General features: G+C 46.6%; 1 protein-coding gene across 2 annotated transcripts in view; it reads left to right on the top strand.

Moving 5' to 3' along the window:
* The first annotated feature begins 7,414 nt into the window (after positions 1-7,414).
* TSC22D3 (TSC22 domain family member 3) overlaps positions 7,415-15,185 on the top strand; it is a 67,941-nt gene continuing 60,170 nt past the window's right edge. The window contains exons 1-2 of one of the 2 annotated variants that reach the window (XM_040265039.1): positions 7,415-7,572; positions 8,230-8,655. In XM_040265039.1, coding sequence (XP_040120973.1) covers positions 7,478-7,572; positions 8,230-8,655 — 521 coding nt within the window. In that variant the 5' untranslated portion in view covers positions 7,415-7,477. Of the gene's footprint in view, positions 7,573-7,755; positions 7,951-8,229; positions 8,656-15,185 lie in introns of those variants that run through there. The other variant, XM_040265038.1, reaches the window with a different exon arrangement.

Genomic DNA, 15,185 nt, shown 5'->3' with positions numbered 1-15,185 from the left:
CACATTGTATTCTGCATATCTAAAAACATTGTTCTCAGAGGGATCCATGCTGCTGCTGCTAAGTCGCTTCAGTCATGTCCAACTCTGTGTGACCCCACAGACGGCAGCCTACCAGGCTCCCCTGTCCCTGGGATTCTCCAGGCAAGAACACTGGAGTGGGTTGCCATTTCCTTCTCCAATGCAGGAAAGTGAAAAGTGAAAGTGAAGTCGTTCAGTCGTGTCCGACTCTTAGCAACCCCATGGACTGCAGCCTGCCAGGCTCCTCCATCCTTGGGATTTTCCAGGCAAGAGTACTGGAGTGGGGTGCCATTGCCTTCTCCAAAGGGATCCATGGGCTTTATTTTATTGTCAAAGGAGTCCTTGGCATAAAAAAGGTTAAGAACCCCTGATCTAGAAGGTTTTAAACCCTTACTAACTATTGCTTTGTTTAGTCTGGCTCTTTTGCAGCCCTATGGACTGCAGCCCCCTGGGTTCCTCTGTCCATGGGATTTTCCAGACAAGATTGCCATTTCCTCCTCCAGGCGCTCTTCCTGATGCAGGGATTGAACCCACATCTCCTGACCTGGCAGGCAGATTCATTACCACTGTGCCATTTGGGAATCCCCTTACTAACTATAGGAGTCTACAAACCTGTGAAAAATTGTGAAAAGTTTCAGGAAGAATAATCTGCTTTCTCCCATTAAGAAACTTTAACAAAACTGAGTATTGATGGTAGGGAAATGGGCTTGCCTAAAAACTATTGTATGTCTTAACTTCCACCTAATTATTAAGAGATTGCAAGTGCTTAGAGACAGTTTCTATTCTCTGCTGCTGCTGCTGCTAAGTCGCTTCAGTCGTGTCTGACTCTCCGCGACCCCATAGACAGAAGCCCACCAGGCTCCCTCATCCCTGGGATTCTCCAGGCAAGAACACTGGAGTGGGTTGCCATTTCCCTCTCCAATTCGTGAAAGTGAAAAGTGAAAGTGAAGTTGCTCAGTCGTGTCCGACTCTTAGCGACCCCATAGACTGCAGCCTACCAGGCTCCTCCGTCCATGGGATTTTCCAGACAAGAGTACTGGAGTGGGGTTCCATTGCCTTCTCCGTTCCTATTCTCTAGATACCCTATATAACCTCTCAGTGCTTTGGTTTCCTCATCTTTTAAGTGGATATGATGGAAGTATCTCACAGGCTTGCTGTGATAATTAAACTGGATAATACTATGTAAAGCACAGGTGAGGTCTCTGGAAGCACTTGGAAATACCTAGCACATGGTAATAATAAAAACATTCAGCTATTATAATATTAATTATTATACCAGATTAATCAATTTCTTTTCTGGCTCTCTGCAGCACAAATAAAAGTTTTTAAACATAATGGTCAGGGCAGAAGACCCGTATAGACATTTTTCCAAAGAGGAAATGCAGAAGGCCAACAGGCACATGAAAAGATGTTCAATATCACTATTAGAGAAATGCAAATCAAAATTACAATGAGAAATCACCTTACACCTGTCAGAATGGCTGTCATCAATAAGAACACAAATAACAAATGTTGATGAGGATACAGAAAAAAGGAAACCCTTGTACACTGTTGGTGGGAACATAAATTTGTGCAGCCACCATGGAAAACAGTATGAAGGTTTTTCAAAAAACTAAAAATAGAACTACCATATGACTCAGCAGTTCTACTCCTGGTTATATATCTGAAAAAAATCACACCAATTTAAAAAGATACATGTGCCCCAATGTTCATAGCAGCATTATTTACACTCACCAAGATATGGAAGCAACCTAAGTGTCCATCAACAGATGAATGGAAAAGAAGATGTGGGATATATATCTATATTAATATATACATACATATATAACAGAATACTACTTGGCCATTAAAAGGAACAAAATTTTACCATTTGGGGCAACATGGTTGGACTTGGAGGGCATTATGCTAAGTGAAATAATTCAGACAAAGACAAATACTATGTGATATCACTTATTTGTGGAATCTAAAAAATACAACAAACTAGTGAATATAACTAAAAAAGAAGTAGACTCATATATAGACAACAGTGTAGTGGCTCAGTAGGGGGAAGGGGCAATATAGGGGTGGGAGAGTGGGAGATACAAACTGTTGGGTGTAAGATAGGCTCAAGGATGTATTGTATAACATGGGGAGTATAGGCAATATTTTGTAATAACTGTAAGTGGAAAGTAACTTTTTAAATTGTATAAAAATTTTAAACATTAAAAAAGGAAGTCATATATATATATATATGTGTGTGTGTGTGTGAATAAATCATTGATTGCATTTTTTTAGAGTATGTGATCTTCTTAAAATAGATGTTATGCTTTGTAAATGTTTGATAAACCATAACTAAAAAGTCACCTAATGGTTAAAGGCATAAGCTTTGAAGTTGGAAAGGGGTGGGTTCAAATCCAAATGTCACTACTTACTACTTATGTGACATGAGAGCTTCTTGAATGTTCCCAAGGCCATCTCATTACTGGAATCATAACCTACTTCATAGGATGTTGTGAAGATTAAATAAGATCATATATGTAAAGTACCCACCGCATAGCATGACCTCAGTAAATGATACCTATTCCTTTTCTTAATAATTGCTAAATATGCAGCAAACTTGTGAAGCGGGAGGATTTCCTTCATGCTTCGTGTGAGGTGCCCTGATACTGGTCCCCAGATCTCTTTCTAGCCTTCACCCTCAGTGTTCCATCTTTTGCATCTTGCTCTCCAGGACACTGCACTTCTTTGTAATTCATATCCGCCCTGCGCACTGCTGCCACCTCGAGGCCTCTGTTTTCTCCTCTCTCCGTGTAGAGTGCCTTTGCCTCCTTCCAGAGCTGACCCCTTCTCCACACTCCCACAGCAGTGCTCCCCCCACATACACCAGGCCTCCATCGTCGTTCCCAGATTGTGCTGTTTTTCTCTGTTTATGCCTCTGTTTTGCCAACTAGACCATGAGTTCTTTGGGTGCTTGGGCTGTGTCTTACTTACCTCTGAATCCCCACTCACCCCATACTTGGCACAGGGAGAGCAGAGAGTGACTGTTGACTCCATCTGAGAAGGTATCACTTTTTTCCCCCTTTCTACTCCACCCTGTCTGTAAGTGGGCTCCCTTCTGCTCGCTGGGTTTATAAAAGAACATTTTGCTACTTGGGAGTCTCTCCATCCAACACAGTATACGTGAGCAGAGGGAGGCTTCACAGAGAGGAGAAGATGGTCCTGCCCAGTCAGCCTTTTCAGGAAGGTATGCTATATGTCAATACACGCTGGACTTGTGTGCAAATACACAACAGCTTTCTGAACTCTATCTCAGAACAATCTAGACTTTCTTCTAAGTTATATTTGCTCTTGATCAGCCTGGATATAGTATGCAAAGCTGCATTGAATTATTAACAATACTGCTTGCTAGCAAGAACTACAACAAGGGAAATGTCAAGGGGACAAACTCTGGAGTTTAATGGTGCCAAATGCCAAGAAGGAAATACTTCCACCAGGGCCTTGTCCCAAGGTTATGCACAAAGATAAAAGAATTCAGGCAAGTGTAGAAGCAAAAGGCCCCTGCAGTTCTCAAAACACAAATTAAACAAACATTTATGAAGCTATTTTGTTATAATGTTTAACATAAAATAATTATAAACAAGAGGGAAAATCTTAAACACTGTAATTAAAAAACAATTCAGTAGGCTGTAAGTCTACATAATGCATATGAAATTTCATATTCTACTACCTCCTCTGGCTTTTAACCAAGAACATTAAAAAAAAAGACAATGAAGAAGAAAAAGGGAAATTAATGCATCTAAACTACTGGCTTTTTGAGATAAACAGTCTTCAACAGTCTGTGAGAACACAGGGACCATACCCTCAGCTTTGCTGGTCCAGTCAGTGACCTTGCAACCCCTCTTTCCTGTCTTATCTTGGGATCCTGTCAGGAGGCAGGGATACAGATCGGTTTTGGTTTTCTGTGTCTTACAGCAGAGAGAGTACTGTCCTCCTTCCATTTCTGAAAATTGCCGGGCCCCTTGTAAGATCTATAGAGCCTTGGAAACAGTTTGTTAGCTGTCCTTTGCTCATCATAGGGGTGATACTTGTGGCACACAGAGGGAATGTTAAATCTATGAAAGCCCGATCTCCAGAGACTCAGATAAGTGGAGCGGCACTAGAAAGACAGTGGCTGTGCCCTGACTGGTATCCAGATGTACAGCCTGCCCAATGAGCCCTCTTAGCTTAGAGGATCTTCCTCTTTTTACCTCGTGCTCTCAGGACGAGTGCAGTGTGAATCCCACTAGGGGGCACCTCTAGCGTCTCCGCCAAGATCTGACTCAGGCAAGAAATGTTCCGCTTTGTGAACACAAGATGGCAGTATGTACTGGTCTATTGCAAGGGCCATGGGCTTCTGAAAGTGAGCTGAAAGAAGGGTGGAGGAGTGCTGACTGAAATCCATTTGAGTTTTAAGTGAAAATTGAACATCAGGAATATTTTGAATTTTTCTCAGAAACCAATAATTACTGAATTCTATGTATACAAACTATTCCAAGTCTCCAAGTCCTGAGACACTTCAGAACCCTACCACTTAAACATCCACGGCTGGGGTTAGACCTGCCCGCTTTCCACAAATCTGCCCTTTCACGTCAGCTCGGCTCCAGGGGTACTTTCTCCTCAGAGCCAAGAACCCGTCAGGCCAAGGTTTTAGGACACTCTGCAGTGTCCATGAACACCCAATCACCACACCGCTCCAAAAGGTAAGGATAGAGATCACTTGAGATGGTAGGTAGGACTTCCCTGGTGGCTCAGATGATTTAGCGTCTGTCTACAATGTGGGAGACCCGGGTTCGATCCCTGGGTCAGGAAGATCCCCTGGAGAAGGAAATGGCAATCCATTCCAGTACTATTGCCTGGAAAATCCAATGGACGGAGGAGCCTGGTAGGCTACAGTCCACGGGGTCGCAAAGAGTCAGACACGACTGAGCGACTTCACTTCACAAGGTGGTTCAGTTCAGTTCAGTCTCTCAGTCGTGTCCAACTCTTTGCAACCCCATGAATCACAGCACGCCAGGCCTCCCTGTCCATCACCAACTCCCGGAGTTCACTCAGACTCACGTCCATCGAGTCAGTGATGCCATCCAGCCATCTCATCCTCTATCGTCCCCTTCTCCTCCTGCCCCCAATCCCTCCCAGCATCAGAGTCTTTTCCAATGAGTCAACTCTTCGCATGAGGTGGCCAAAGTACTGGAGTTTCAGCTTCAGCATCATTCCCTCCAAAGAAATCCCAGGGCACAAGGTGGTTTAGTTCAGTTCAGTTCAGTTGCTCAGTTGTGTCCGACTCTTTGTGACCCCATGAATTGCAGCACGCCAGGCCTCCCTGTCCATCACCAACTCCAGGAGTTCACTCAGACTCACTTCCATCGAGTCAGTGATGCCATCCAGCCATCTCGTCTTCTGTGGTCCCCTTCTCCTCCTGCCCCCAATCCCTCCCAGCATCCGGGTCTTTTCCAATGAGTCAACTCTTCACATGAGGTGGCCAAAGTACTGGAGTTTCAGCTTTAGCATCATTCCTTGCAAAGAAATCCCAGGGCTGATCTCCTTCAGAATGGATTGGTTGGATCTCCTTGCAGTCCAAGGGACTCTCAAGAGTCTTCTCCAACACCACAGTTCAAAAGCATCAATTCTTCGGCGCTCAGCCTTCTTCACAGTTCAACTCTCACATCCATACATGACTACTGGAAAAACCATAGCCTTGACTAGACGGACCTTAGTCAGCAAAGTAATGTCTCTGCTTTTGAATATGCTATCTAGGTTGGTCATAACTTTTCTTCCAAGGAGTAAGCGTCTTTTAATTTCATGGCTGCAGTCACCATCTGCAGTGATTTTGGAGCCCCCCAAAATAAAGTCTGACACTGTTTACACTGTTTCCCCATCTATTTCCCATGAAGTGATGGGACCAGATGCCATGATCTTCGTTTTCTGAATGTTTAGCTTTAAGCCAACTTTTTCACTCTCCTCTTTCACTTTCATTAAGAGGCTTTTTAGTTCCTCTTCATTTTCTTCCATAAAGGTGGTGTCATCTGCATATCTGAGGTTATTGATATTTCTCCCAGCAATCTTGATTCCAGCTTGTGTTTCCTCCAGTCAGCGTTTCTCATGATGGACTCTGCATATGAGTTAAATAAGCAGGGTGACAATATACAGCCTTGATGCACTCCTTTTCCTATTTGGAACCAGTCTGTTGTTGCATGTCCAGTTCTAACTGTTGCTTCCTGACCTGCATACAGATTTCTCAAGAGGCAGGTCAGGTGATCTGGTATTCCCATCTCTTTCAGAATTTTCCACAGTTTATTGTGATCCACACAGTCAAAGGCTTTGGCATAGTCAATAAAGCAGAAATAGATGTTTTTCTGGAACTCTCTTGCTTTTTCCATGATCCAGCAGATGTTGGAAATTTGATCTCTGGTTCCTCTGCCTTTTCTAAAACCAGCTTGAACATCAGGAAGTTCATGCTTCACGTATTGTTGAAGCCTGGCTTGGAGAATTTTGAGCATTACTTTACTAGAGTGTGAGATGAGTGCAATTGGGTGGTAGTTTGAACATTCTTTGGCATTGCCTTTCTTTGGTATTGGAATGAAAACTGACCTTTTCCAGTCCTGTGGCCACTGCTGAGTTTTCCAAATTTGCTGACATATTGAGTGCAGCACTTTAGGGGGATCAAAAAACTGCAAGTTTGGAAAATTTGGGGAAAATAAGTGAAATGGGGAGGGTGAGACAAAACTAAGGAGAATGAGGGGATGTGGAAGTGAGGGGAGCAGGGGGGAATAAAATGAGGGAAAGAAAAGGAGAAAGAAAGAAACCGAGAGGAGTAAAAGAGGAATGGCAGAGAAAAATCCTAAATAAGGAAATCCAGGAAAGGGAAAAAAAGGAATAAGAAAAGGGGGCAAGAAAGAAAGGAAAGGGCCGAGAGGAGTAAAGAAAGAGGGAAAAAAGAACAGAAAAATAAATGAGAGAAAAAGGGGCAACGGAACAGAAAAATAAATATGAAAGAAAGAATGGAAGAAGAAGGGCAAAGAGAAGCAAGGCGTGGGGGTCCGGCGTGCAGACAGAGGGAGAACTACTTAACAGACTGGTATTCCGGGAAGCTGGAGCAAAGACCATCTCAGATGGGGTTCAGGGAAGACATAGGAGAGAGCAATTGAGGGGTAAGGGGGAAAGGAATGAAGGGAGAAGAAACAGAAACCGAGGAGCGGTTGAGCGTGCTTCTGTGAGTTTTGTTGCAGGAGCGTGTCGGTTACCCCCGAGGCGCACAGAGCGCCCTCGGACACCCAGCATGGGCCACGTGCTCTCTGCACCTCACCCCACCCCCACCCCGCTTCTCGAAGGCGGCGTCTCTCCTGTAGGGGGACCCGTCCGCGGTGGGACCAGGCACATTGGTCCGCCCGTTGAGCTCGAGATCGGGGGTGGCGCGGCGGCTCTCGGGGATTCCTGGCCCAAGATGCGCCAGAAGCAGAGAGACTGCCCGAGGCGAAGCGCGGCGAGACTCACGGAAGGAGGCCGAGCGGGGCCGGGCTCCCGGCAGCGCGGCACAAGGTGCGGGCGGCCCTGCGGGTGCTGGGGCGAGATGGGGGCGGAAGCCCGGTGGGAGCGGGGCGGGGGAGGGGGACAGGACCGTGCCGCCGGCTCCCGGGCGCGCGCGGGCGAAGCTGCGGCGGCCCCGCGTGGTCAGCCGGCCCCCCGGCGGGTCATTTGCATGCTGTCACGGCTCCGCGCTGACTCCTGGGCGCGCGGCTCGCTCGCTCGCTCACTCGCGCTCGGCTTCTGCCACCGCTCCGCCGGCGCAGCCCGGGAGAGCCTAAGAGCCGGCGAGTCCCGGAGCTGGCGAGAGAGGGAGGGATCCCGGGAGGGAGGGAGCGAGGGCGCGCCCCGGCTCTCTGTCGGCCCCGCCGCCCGCCCTTCCTGCTACCTCAGGTCCGCCCCCGGCCCCCGCTCTCACACTTGGGAAACTTGGGGCCGCGCGGGGGCCGCGTGTGGCACCTCGGGGTGGGGGGGCGGCCCTGGCCTGGAGAGGCGGAGGAGGAGGAGGGGGGCGGAGAGGAGGAGGAGGAGGAGGAAGTGAGCCCGAAGGATCCGCTCAGAGCTGTTTGTCCAGCTGTTTCTATTCGCACCCCGAGCGGCGCAGCCAGAAGGGGGCCGAGCCGACGGTGGCCGGCTTTTGACGCTCATTTCCAACTCTTCTTCTCCTCGCAGCTTGTCTGTCCCAGACACCCTGGAGTCTCCTCCGGCCGGCCCGGCGGGCGCGCACCTGCCGGCTGCCCCTGACCTCGCGGGCCAGGCGGGCCCCGAGCTGGAGAACATGGCCCAGCCCAAGTCCGACTGCCGCTCACCTGTCGGCCTCGACTGCTGCAACTGCTGCCTGGACCTGGCCCACCGGAGCGGGCTCCAGCGCGACAACGGCGGGGACAACAACAACTCGGGCAGCCCCACCGTGAGCAACTTTCGGCAGCTGCAGGAGAAGCTGGTCTTCGAGAACCTCAACACCGACAAGCTCAATAGCATAATGCGGCAGGATTCGCTAGAGCCCGTGCTGCGGGACCCCTGCTATCTGATCAACGAGGGCATCTGCAACCGCAACATCGACCAGACCATGCTTTCCATTCTGCTCTTCTTCCACAGGTAGGTGGCGGGGCCCGCGCGGGTGGGCACCTGGTCCCGCCGCCTCGCACCTGCCTGAGCGGAATGCGCCCCTCCGGAAGGCCGGGAGGGGCACTGGAGGTTTTGGCGCCCAGGACCGCCACAACCCGACCCAGGAGGCTACCTGGATTCCTGTGTGGCTGAGGGGAGGCCTGGCAGGTGGGAGCCCTGTTTGGAAAGGTGCCTGTGGAGGCTTTCCTGGGGAAATGCTGGAGCCCAGAAGATGGACAGAGCGACAGAGCGGTAGATGCTTTGGGGATAGCCGGCCGCACTTTCTACCCAAATGCCTGCATTTCTATGGCCACTTTGGAGAGTCTGCCATGGGATGCTCTTGGGACCTGAGTTCCACGCTTATCAAAAGTCCATTTCCAAATAGGCAAACTTGGGCGAAAATTGCAAGGGCTTTTAAATTACTGAGTGGCCCTGACTGAGAATAGGGGCAAGCAAATTGTCCCGGCAGATTCAGCTGCTACTGGTGTGGGGGAGGGTGGGGAATAAGAAAAATGAGAGACCTGTGAGAATTTCTTGAAACTCTAGATAGGGAGACCCCTCCCCACCCATGACCCACCATGGATCACAGCCTTCCATTTCCAGTGATAGCTAAAAGCAGCCCCAAAGAGCATCCCAGGACAGGAGGGTGGATGAGTCCATGTCATGGCAAACCTGTTGTTGGAGTGCAGGTCAGAGTTTCTAGAAATCCTGCTGAAGGGCAAGGAAGGGAGAGTGGAGGAGAAAAACACAATGGGAAGACCAAAGGTGGCTGCAGTCTTCCAGTCTGAGGCACTCTGGTAAGAGCTGGTCTTGAGGAGACAACTGCAGCAATTTTGAGGCAGGAGAGGCAACTTTAGGAAACTCAGCTGTGGGTTTGGTGTTCTTAGAGCCATAGGAGCGAGGCACTGGGGTGTGTGTGTGTGTGTGTGTGTGTGTGCATGCGCGTGAGGGTGGGTGGGGGGGTTTTCTTCTTCCTCAAGGTCACAGGTTATGTAAGAGAAAGAGAAACCCTCTGTGGGAGACCTCGGTTGTAGTACAAGTTATGTGTCTAGTTCCCTGTGTGACCCTGAGCAAGTTGCTTCACCTCTCTGGTCTCTAAGCTTCGTTCTAGTTCTGAGGTTCCAAGTCGTGGGCAGGTAATGTGCTCAGACAAAGTAATAAGTAATTTGGGGCTTCCACAGAGTAATTGAATAATTTGATGGTTTGTCACTGAGACACAAATAGGAAATTTTAAAAGCCATCGAGCTAGGCAAGAGCTACCTTACTTAGTGCTCTGCTCAGGTTAGCTTCCACAGCCCCAGAAGTTCCAGGAGGGGACAAGCAAGGCTGCCAACTTCGTTAGCATTATTATAACAGGTATTTGCAGGCATTTTCCACGCCATCAAAGCCCTTTCTCATCTATTATTTCACTTTAGGCATCAATTTATCTCATTGTCTCTAAGAAACCAGGCCGAGTTTCCAGGGAATCTTCATTTCTGGTGACAGATTACTACAAGTGTATTCAGACCACAGCCACTGCAACCCTGCCCAGCGAAAGCCCTAACAGGTTCCGAATAGCCTGCTGAGCTTAGGGCTGTAGGTGGTGGGGGATGGGTGGCAGCGACACCTGGAAAGAGGGCTCATGGCACTTGCACTCTTTCACCTGGGAGAGAGTCTGCTCCGAAATGGCCTGACGAAACATAAGAGGGGACACTTCCTCAGCTCTGGGTCCTAGGTTGGAGGCCTGGGAGGGTCAGACCTAAGTGAGTGAGATGTGAGGCTGAAAGTCTGAAATCAAAGTGTTCACTTGCGCCACACCTTGGGAGGCTTTCTGGTGGTCTGGGTTTCTTGAAAACAGCAAGACCTCCTTTGTCACCTACTCTGTTGACACCTCTTGGTTCTTGGCAAAGCCTGGAAATGCCACCAGGTTGGTTTGGGGGCTGAGAGCTTTGGTGGAGGGAACACGGCATATCATTGGGAAGTTGTCTCTGAGCACCCTGCCTCCCCTCCTGGGAACAGAGCAACTCAAGCCCCCAGGCTGAGGAGTGACAGGGTCCTGTGGTAACCACTTTAACAGTTCCAGAAACACAAAGCATTCTGTCATTTCTCTTCACAACTAGGACCTTAGAGACTGGAGATGCTGAATTTGGTTGAAAGTTTGCCTACAATGACACGCTCACTGGCAAAGTAGGAGGCCATTATTGCTGGTCAGGGGGTTTCTCCAAAATCTAGGCTGGACAGTCTTCTGAGTGAAAATTTCCTCTTCCTATTTTATTTATTCCCTGGTTTTCTAGCTTCATACAACAGCCATCATTGTTACTTCTATTCCATTTAATTATTTGATACTTCAGATTCCTGCCTGAGTGTCTTTTTCCTCTAACTTGTCTCCTTCATGGCTTCTGGAGAAGCGACTCTTTCTGCCTTTCCTCCTACAGCCCACTCCCCAGCTGCAAGGGCTCCTATATTCTTGGGAGGAAGCGTGGGGCAGATTCTTGATTTCCATCTGGTTTCTGCTTTGACCTGTCCCTGACTATCAGCTTAGCTCTTGGTTTCCTTGGAACACAAGAGTGTAAGCAATTTGAGGGTAGGGTGTGTTTTCCACTTACTTGGCTTTTCCTTGGCTTCTAATTATACTGCCAGTACTCAATAAAGGTTTTTTTGGCTAGATGGCTACTTCATTGTTGGTGTGGTCCTATGTAAACATTTTACAACTTTAATTGACTCTTGGAAAATTCTTATAAGGGTTTAAATATGATTTTTTTCCTGGTATGAACCATATGCAGTAAGTCTGATAGCTTGGTAGAAGCCCTGATAAACAGTGTTGTGTGTATACGTATGAATCAGTGGTAATGGGCATCTAGCTCATTGGTGTGTAAATAGTCCCTCTAAACTACTTGTAAGGGGAGATGTGTTTTACATACCAGCCCTTCAATCTTGTGTTAGATAACTGATAACTATAATAGATTAGTAGCTAAACATCTACTGAGTGTTTACAGCATGTGCTAAGCATTATATCTGCATAGGCTCATTTAATTTTACACCAACCCAATGAAATGGGTACTGTTATCACCATTCTTCATTTTTTAATGAAGGAAATTAAGGCTGGAGAAAATTAAATAACTTTCTCGATGCCTTACAATGAAGAGCAGAGCCAAGACTCCACCTAAGATCAGGAGGACACTAAAGAGTTGTCGATGAAGGAAGAATTATTAAGCAGAGGCAAATATTAGCCCATAAACTAATCAAATGGTTAAAGTGTCCTAATTAGGTCAGGTGACCAACCATCCCAGGACTTTCCACCAACACAGGACTTTCAGTGCTCAAACAGGGACAGTCCCAAGGAAACTGGGATGATTGGTCAATCTATTATTAGGGGACTATTGGCACCCCACTCCAGTACTCTTGCCTGGAAAATCCCTTGGATGGAGGAGCCTGGTGGGCTGCAGTCCATGGGGTCACTAAGAGTCGGACACGACTGAACAACTTCACTTTACTTTTCACTTTCATGCATTGGAGAAGGAAATGGCAACCCACTCCAGTATTCTTGCCTGGAGAATCTCAGGGACGAGGGAGCCTGGTGGGCTGCCATTTATGGGGTTGCACAGAGTCGGACACGACTGAAGTGACTTAGCATACTGTTGAAAATGCTTCTAAAACTGGAAAACCTAAGAGGTAGATAGATTATGCTGGGCAAAGAGCTAACTTTTTTCAATTGAAATGCAGCCTATTAAAAAATTTGCAAAGTTGAATTTTGAGGGGCCTTAATTCTCTGATCTGGGCTTCTCTGGTGGCTCATTGGTAAAGAATTCACCTGCCAATGCAGGAGACACGGGTTCATTTCCTGGGTCGGGAAGATCCCCTGGAGAAGGAAGTGGTAACCCACTCCAGTATGCTGGCCTGGAGAATCCCATGGACAGAGGAGCCTGGCGGGCTACAGTCCATGAGGTCACAAAAGAGTTGGACACAACTTAGTGACTAAACAACAACAAATTCTCTGATCAGTAAAGTATAGCAAGCTGAAAGGGGAGCTTTTGCCATATCCTGTTGTTGTCATTGTTGTAATTTCAAATTTATTTCTAAGATTTTACCCAAAACTACTTAATCAGCTCTATTCTTCAGCTCCCCAGCACCCCGGCCAGTGTGATTTGAGCTACTTTGAATCTGAGTTCTCCTGCAGCTCTGAGAGCCCTTGGACTCTACCTTTAAGCTTCTGCGCCGGCAACAACTGGTCCCCACTTAGATGCTCAGAAAATAATAATAGCAAGATTTCTAGTTGTTTTATGTGTGTTAATTCTTTTAACCTTCCCTATTGATGTGAGATATAGTAGTAAAGGGAAAGATGTGGATTCAGAGATCAGGCTTCCAAGAAAAATTTGCATAAAAATTATTTGTGCTTCTCTGAGTCTTCAAAGTAATGATTTCATAAATGTATATTCCTGAACCTGATTTCTGAGGACATAGAGGATTTAGGGGGCAAAACTCTCCCACCTGCCTGCTGTAGAGCTTAATTTTATACTCTAAGATCAGTTTTCTGTCCTTGCCATCTAAAGTTCCTATTCCATAGTGCAGCAGTATTTGGGCCACACCACAAGAAATTCTGATTTAGAGGTTGCAACCGTTTGTCAACTAATTTTGCCATTTGATTTTGAGGATGATGTACTTTGCTGGGAAAAGGTCTTGAGTTTCTATGTGTTTAAGTCTGTTATTCTTTGCTTTTGTGAGTTTTGCTTTTGGTATCAAGCTCTGAAAGTCCTTTCCTAGCCCAGGGAAATTTAAAATAACTTTTCCCTAAGTGCCTAGTGGTCTGACAAACAATAGGCACCTTGAATTAAGACATATCTCTGTTGAAAACACAAATGCATTTGCAGACATAACACTCATTGTTTGTATACCTCATGAGAGCCCTGATGTGTTACAAATTGTCTTTTTGCTGAGACACAGATGTGAATTCCATGTGCTCAGAGGCTTTGGGTGGTGAGTGACCCTACTGCTCTCCCAGCAACTACTATATATACTACATATGTGAGTGTATGTTTTATATGTATATAAAGAATATGTATATATTAGGTATATGCATATATACCAATAACATATAACATAAAATTTGTCATTTTAACCATTTTTAAGTGTGCAAGTCAGTGGTATTAAGTATATTCCCAATGGTGCAGTCAGCAATATTACCCATTCCAGAACTTTGGCACCATCCCAAATGGAAACTCTGTACCTATTTAGTACCTTCCCTGGAGGCTCAGGTGGTAAAGAATCTGCCTGTAATGCAGGAGACCCGAGTTTCATCCCTGGGTCCAGAAGATCCCCTGGAGAAGGAAATGGCTACCCACTCCAGTATTCTTGCCTGGAGAATTCCATGGACAGAGGAGCCTGGTGGGCTACAGTCCATGAGGTCACAAAGAGTCAGACATGAGTGAGTGACTAACTCTGCATTTAATTAAGCAGTAATTCCCTGTTCTCCTCTCCCTCCAGTCCTTGGTAACTTCTGTTCTTCTATCTCAGGAATTTGCCTATTTGAGGTATTTTGTATGAGTCAAATTATACAAAATGTGGCCTTTTGAATAGCTTCATTCACATGAGGTAATGTTGTCAAGGTCTATCCATTTATCAGCACTTGCTTCCTGTTTATGAGTGAATGAAATCCCTTTGATGGATACACCACATTTTGTGTCATCCAGTTCATCTGTTCACAAACTCGGGTTCTTTCCACTTGCTTGATCTGGTAAAGTATGCTGCTTTGGACATTGGTGTCCAGGTATCTTTTTGAGCTCCTTCTTTCAAGTCTTTTGGGTCTCTACCTAGGAGTGGAGTTGCCTAGAACCTACTTTTCAACCCAGTTTTATAGTCCTTTTCTCATAGTCAATTCATTCAAGTATAGTAATGCCCATGAAAAGAGCAAATGTCTATTTCTTTGGGGAGAAGTCCTCCCTCCCCGAATCAGCTGCTAGTGCTAGTGATTACAATGAAAGAAAGCTAAGAAGTTTAACCAAATGATACAAGTTTTATGAGGGAAATGATGTGCTTTCAGGATGCTGATGAATTAGGGACTGGAAAAAGTTTCAATGAATGGGCAGGGTCTATCCAGGTTGGCTACCCAAGATCTCCTTTTTAAAAGAGTAACATGTACATGTTTTACTCACCATTAACCACTTTGTGTGGACTTGTTTATCAGAACTTCCTTTGGGCATGACAGCTCATTGGGCATAGGGTTCTATGGGAATGGAACCTATGAAAGCCAAGTTTGGAGAAGAGAAGTAGAGAGATGGGGCCAGAGTCCTTGAAAGGCCTGCTGCAATGTGCAGCTCTGGGCAGCACGGAGCTTGAGAGGTCTGGATGGAAGATTTGTGCTCTTCAAGAAAAGTGACAAGAACAGAACGCAAATTCCACCTCCTCCTCCTCCTCAGTCTTGCCAGGAATGGGCCCATGTGAGCCCACACCTCAGAAAATAACTTTCCAGGGTGACCTTATTTTCCCTCCTCGCCTGAAGAGAAGGTTAACTGCTTGTATTTGCACTTCCAGATAAACTAACAAGC

The sequence above is a fragment of the Oryx dammah genome, unplaced genomic scaffold, assembly GCF_014754425.2.
Source record: "Oryx dammah isolate SB20612 unplaced genomic scaffold, SCBI_Odam_1.1 HiC_scaffold_23, whole genome shotgun sequence".
In the NCBI taxonomy this organism is placed as follows: domain Eukaryota; kingdom Metazoa; phylum Chordata; class Mammalia; order Artiodactyla; family Bovidae; genus Oryx; species Oryx dammah.
The sequence above is the reverse complement of the archived record's forward strand: the minus strand, read 5'-3'. Positions and strand labels throughout refer to the sequence as shown.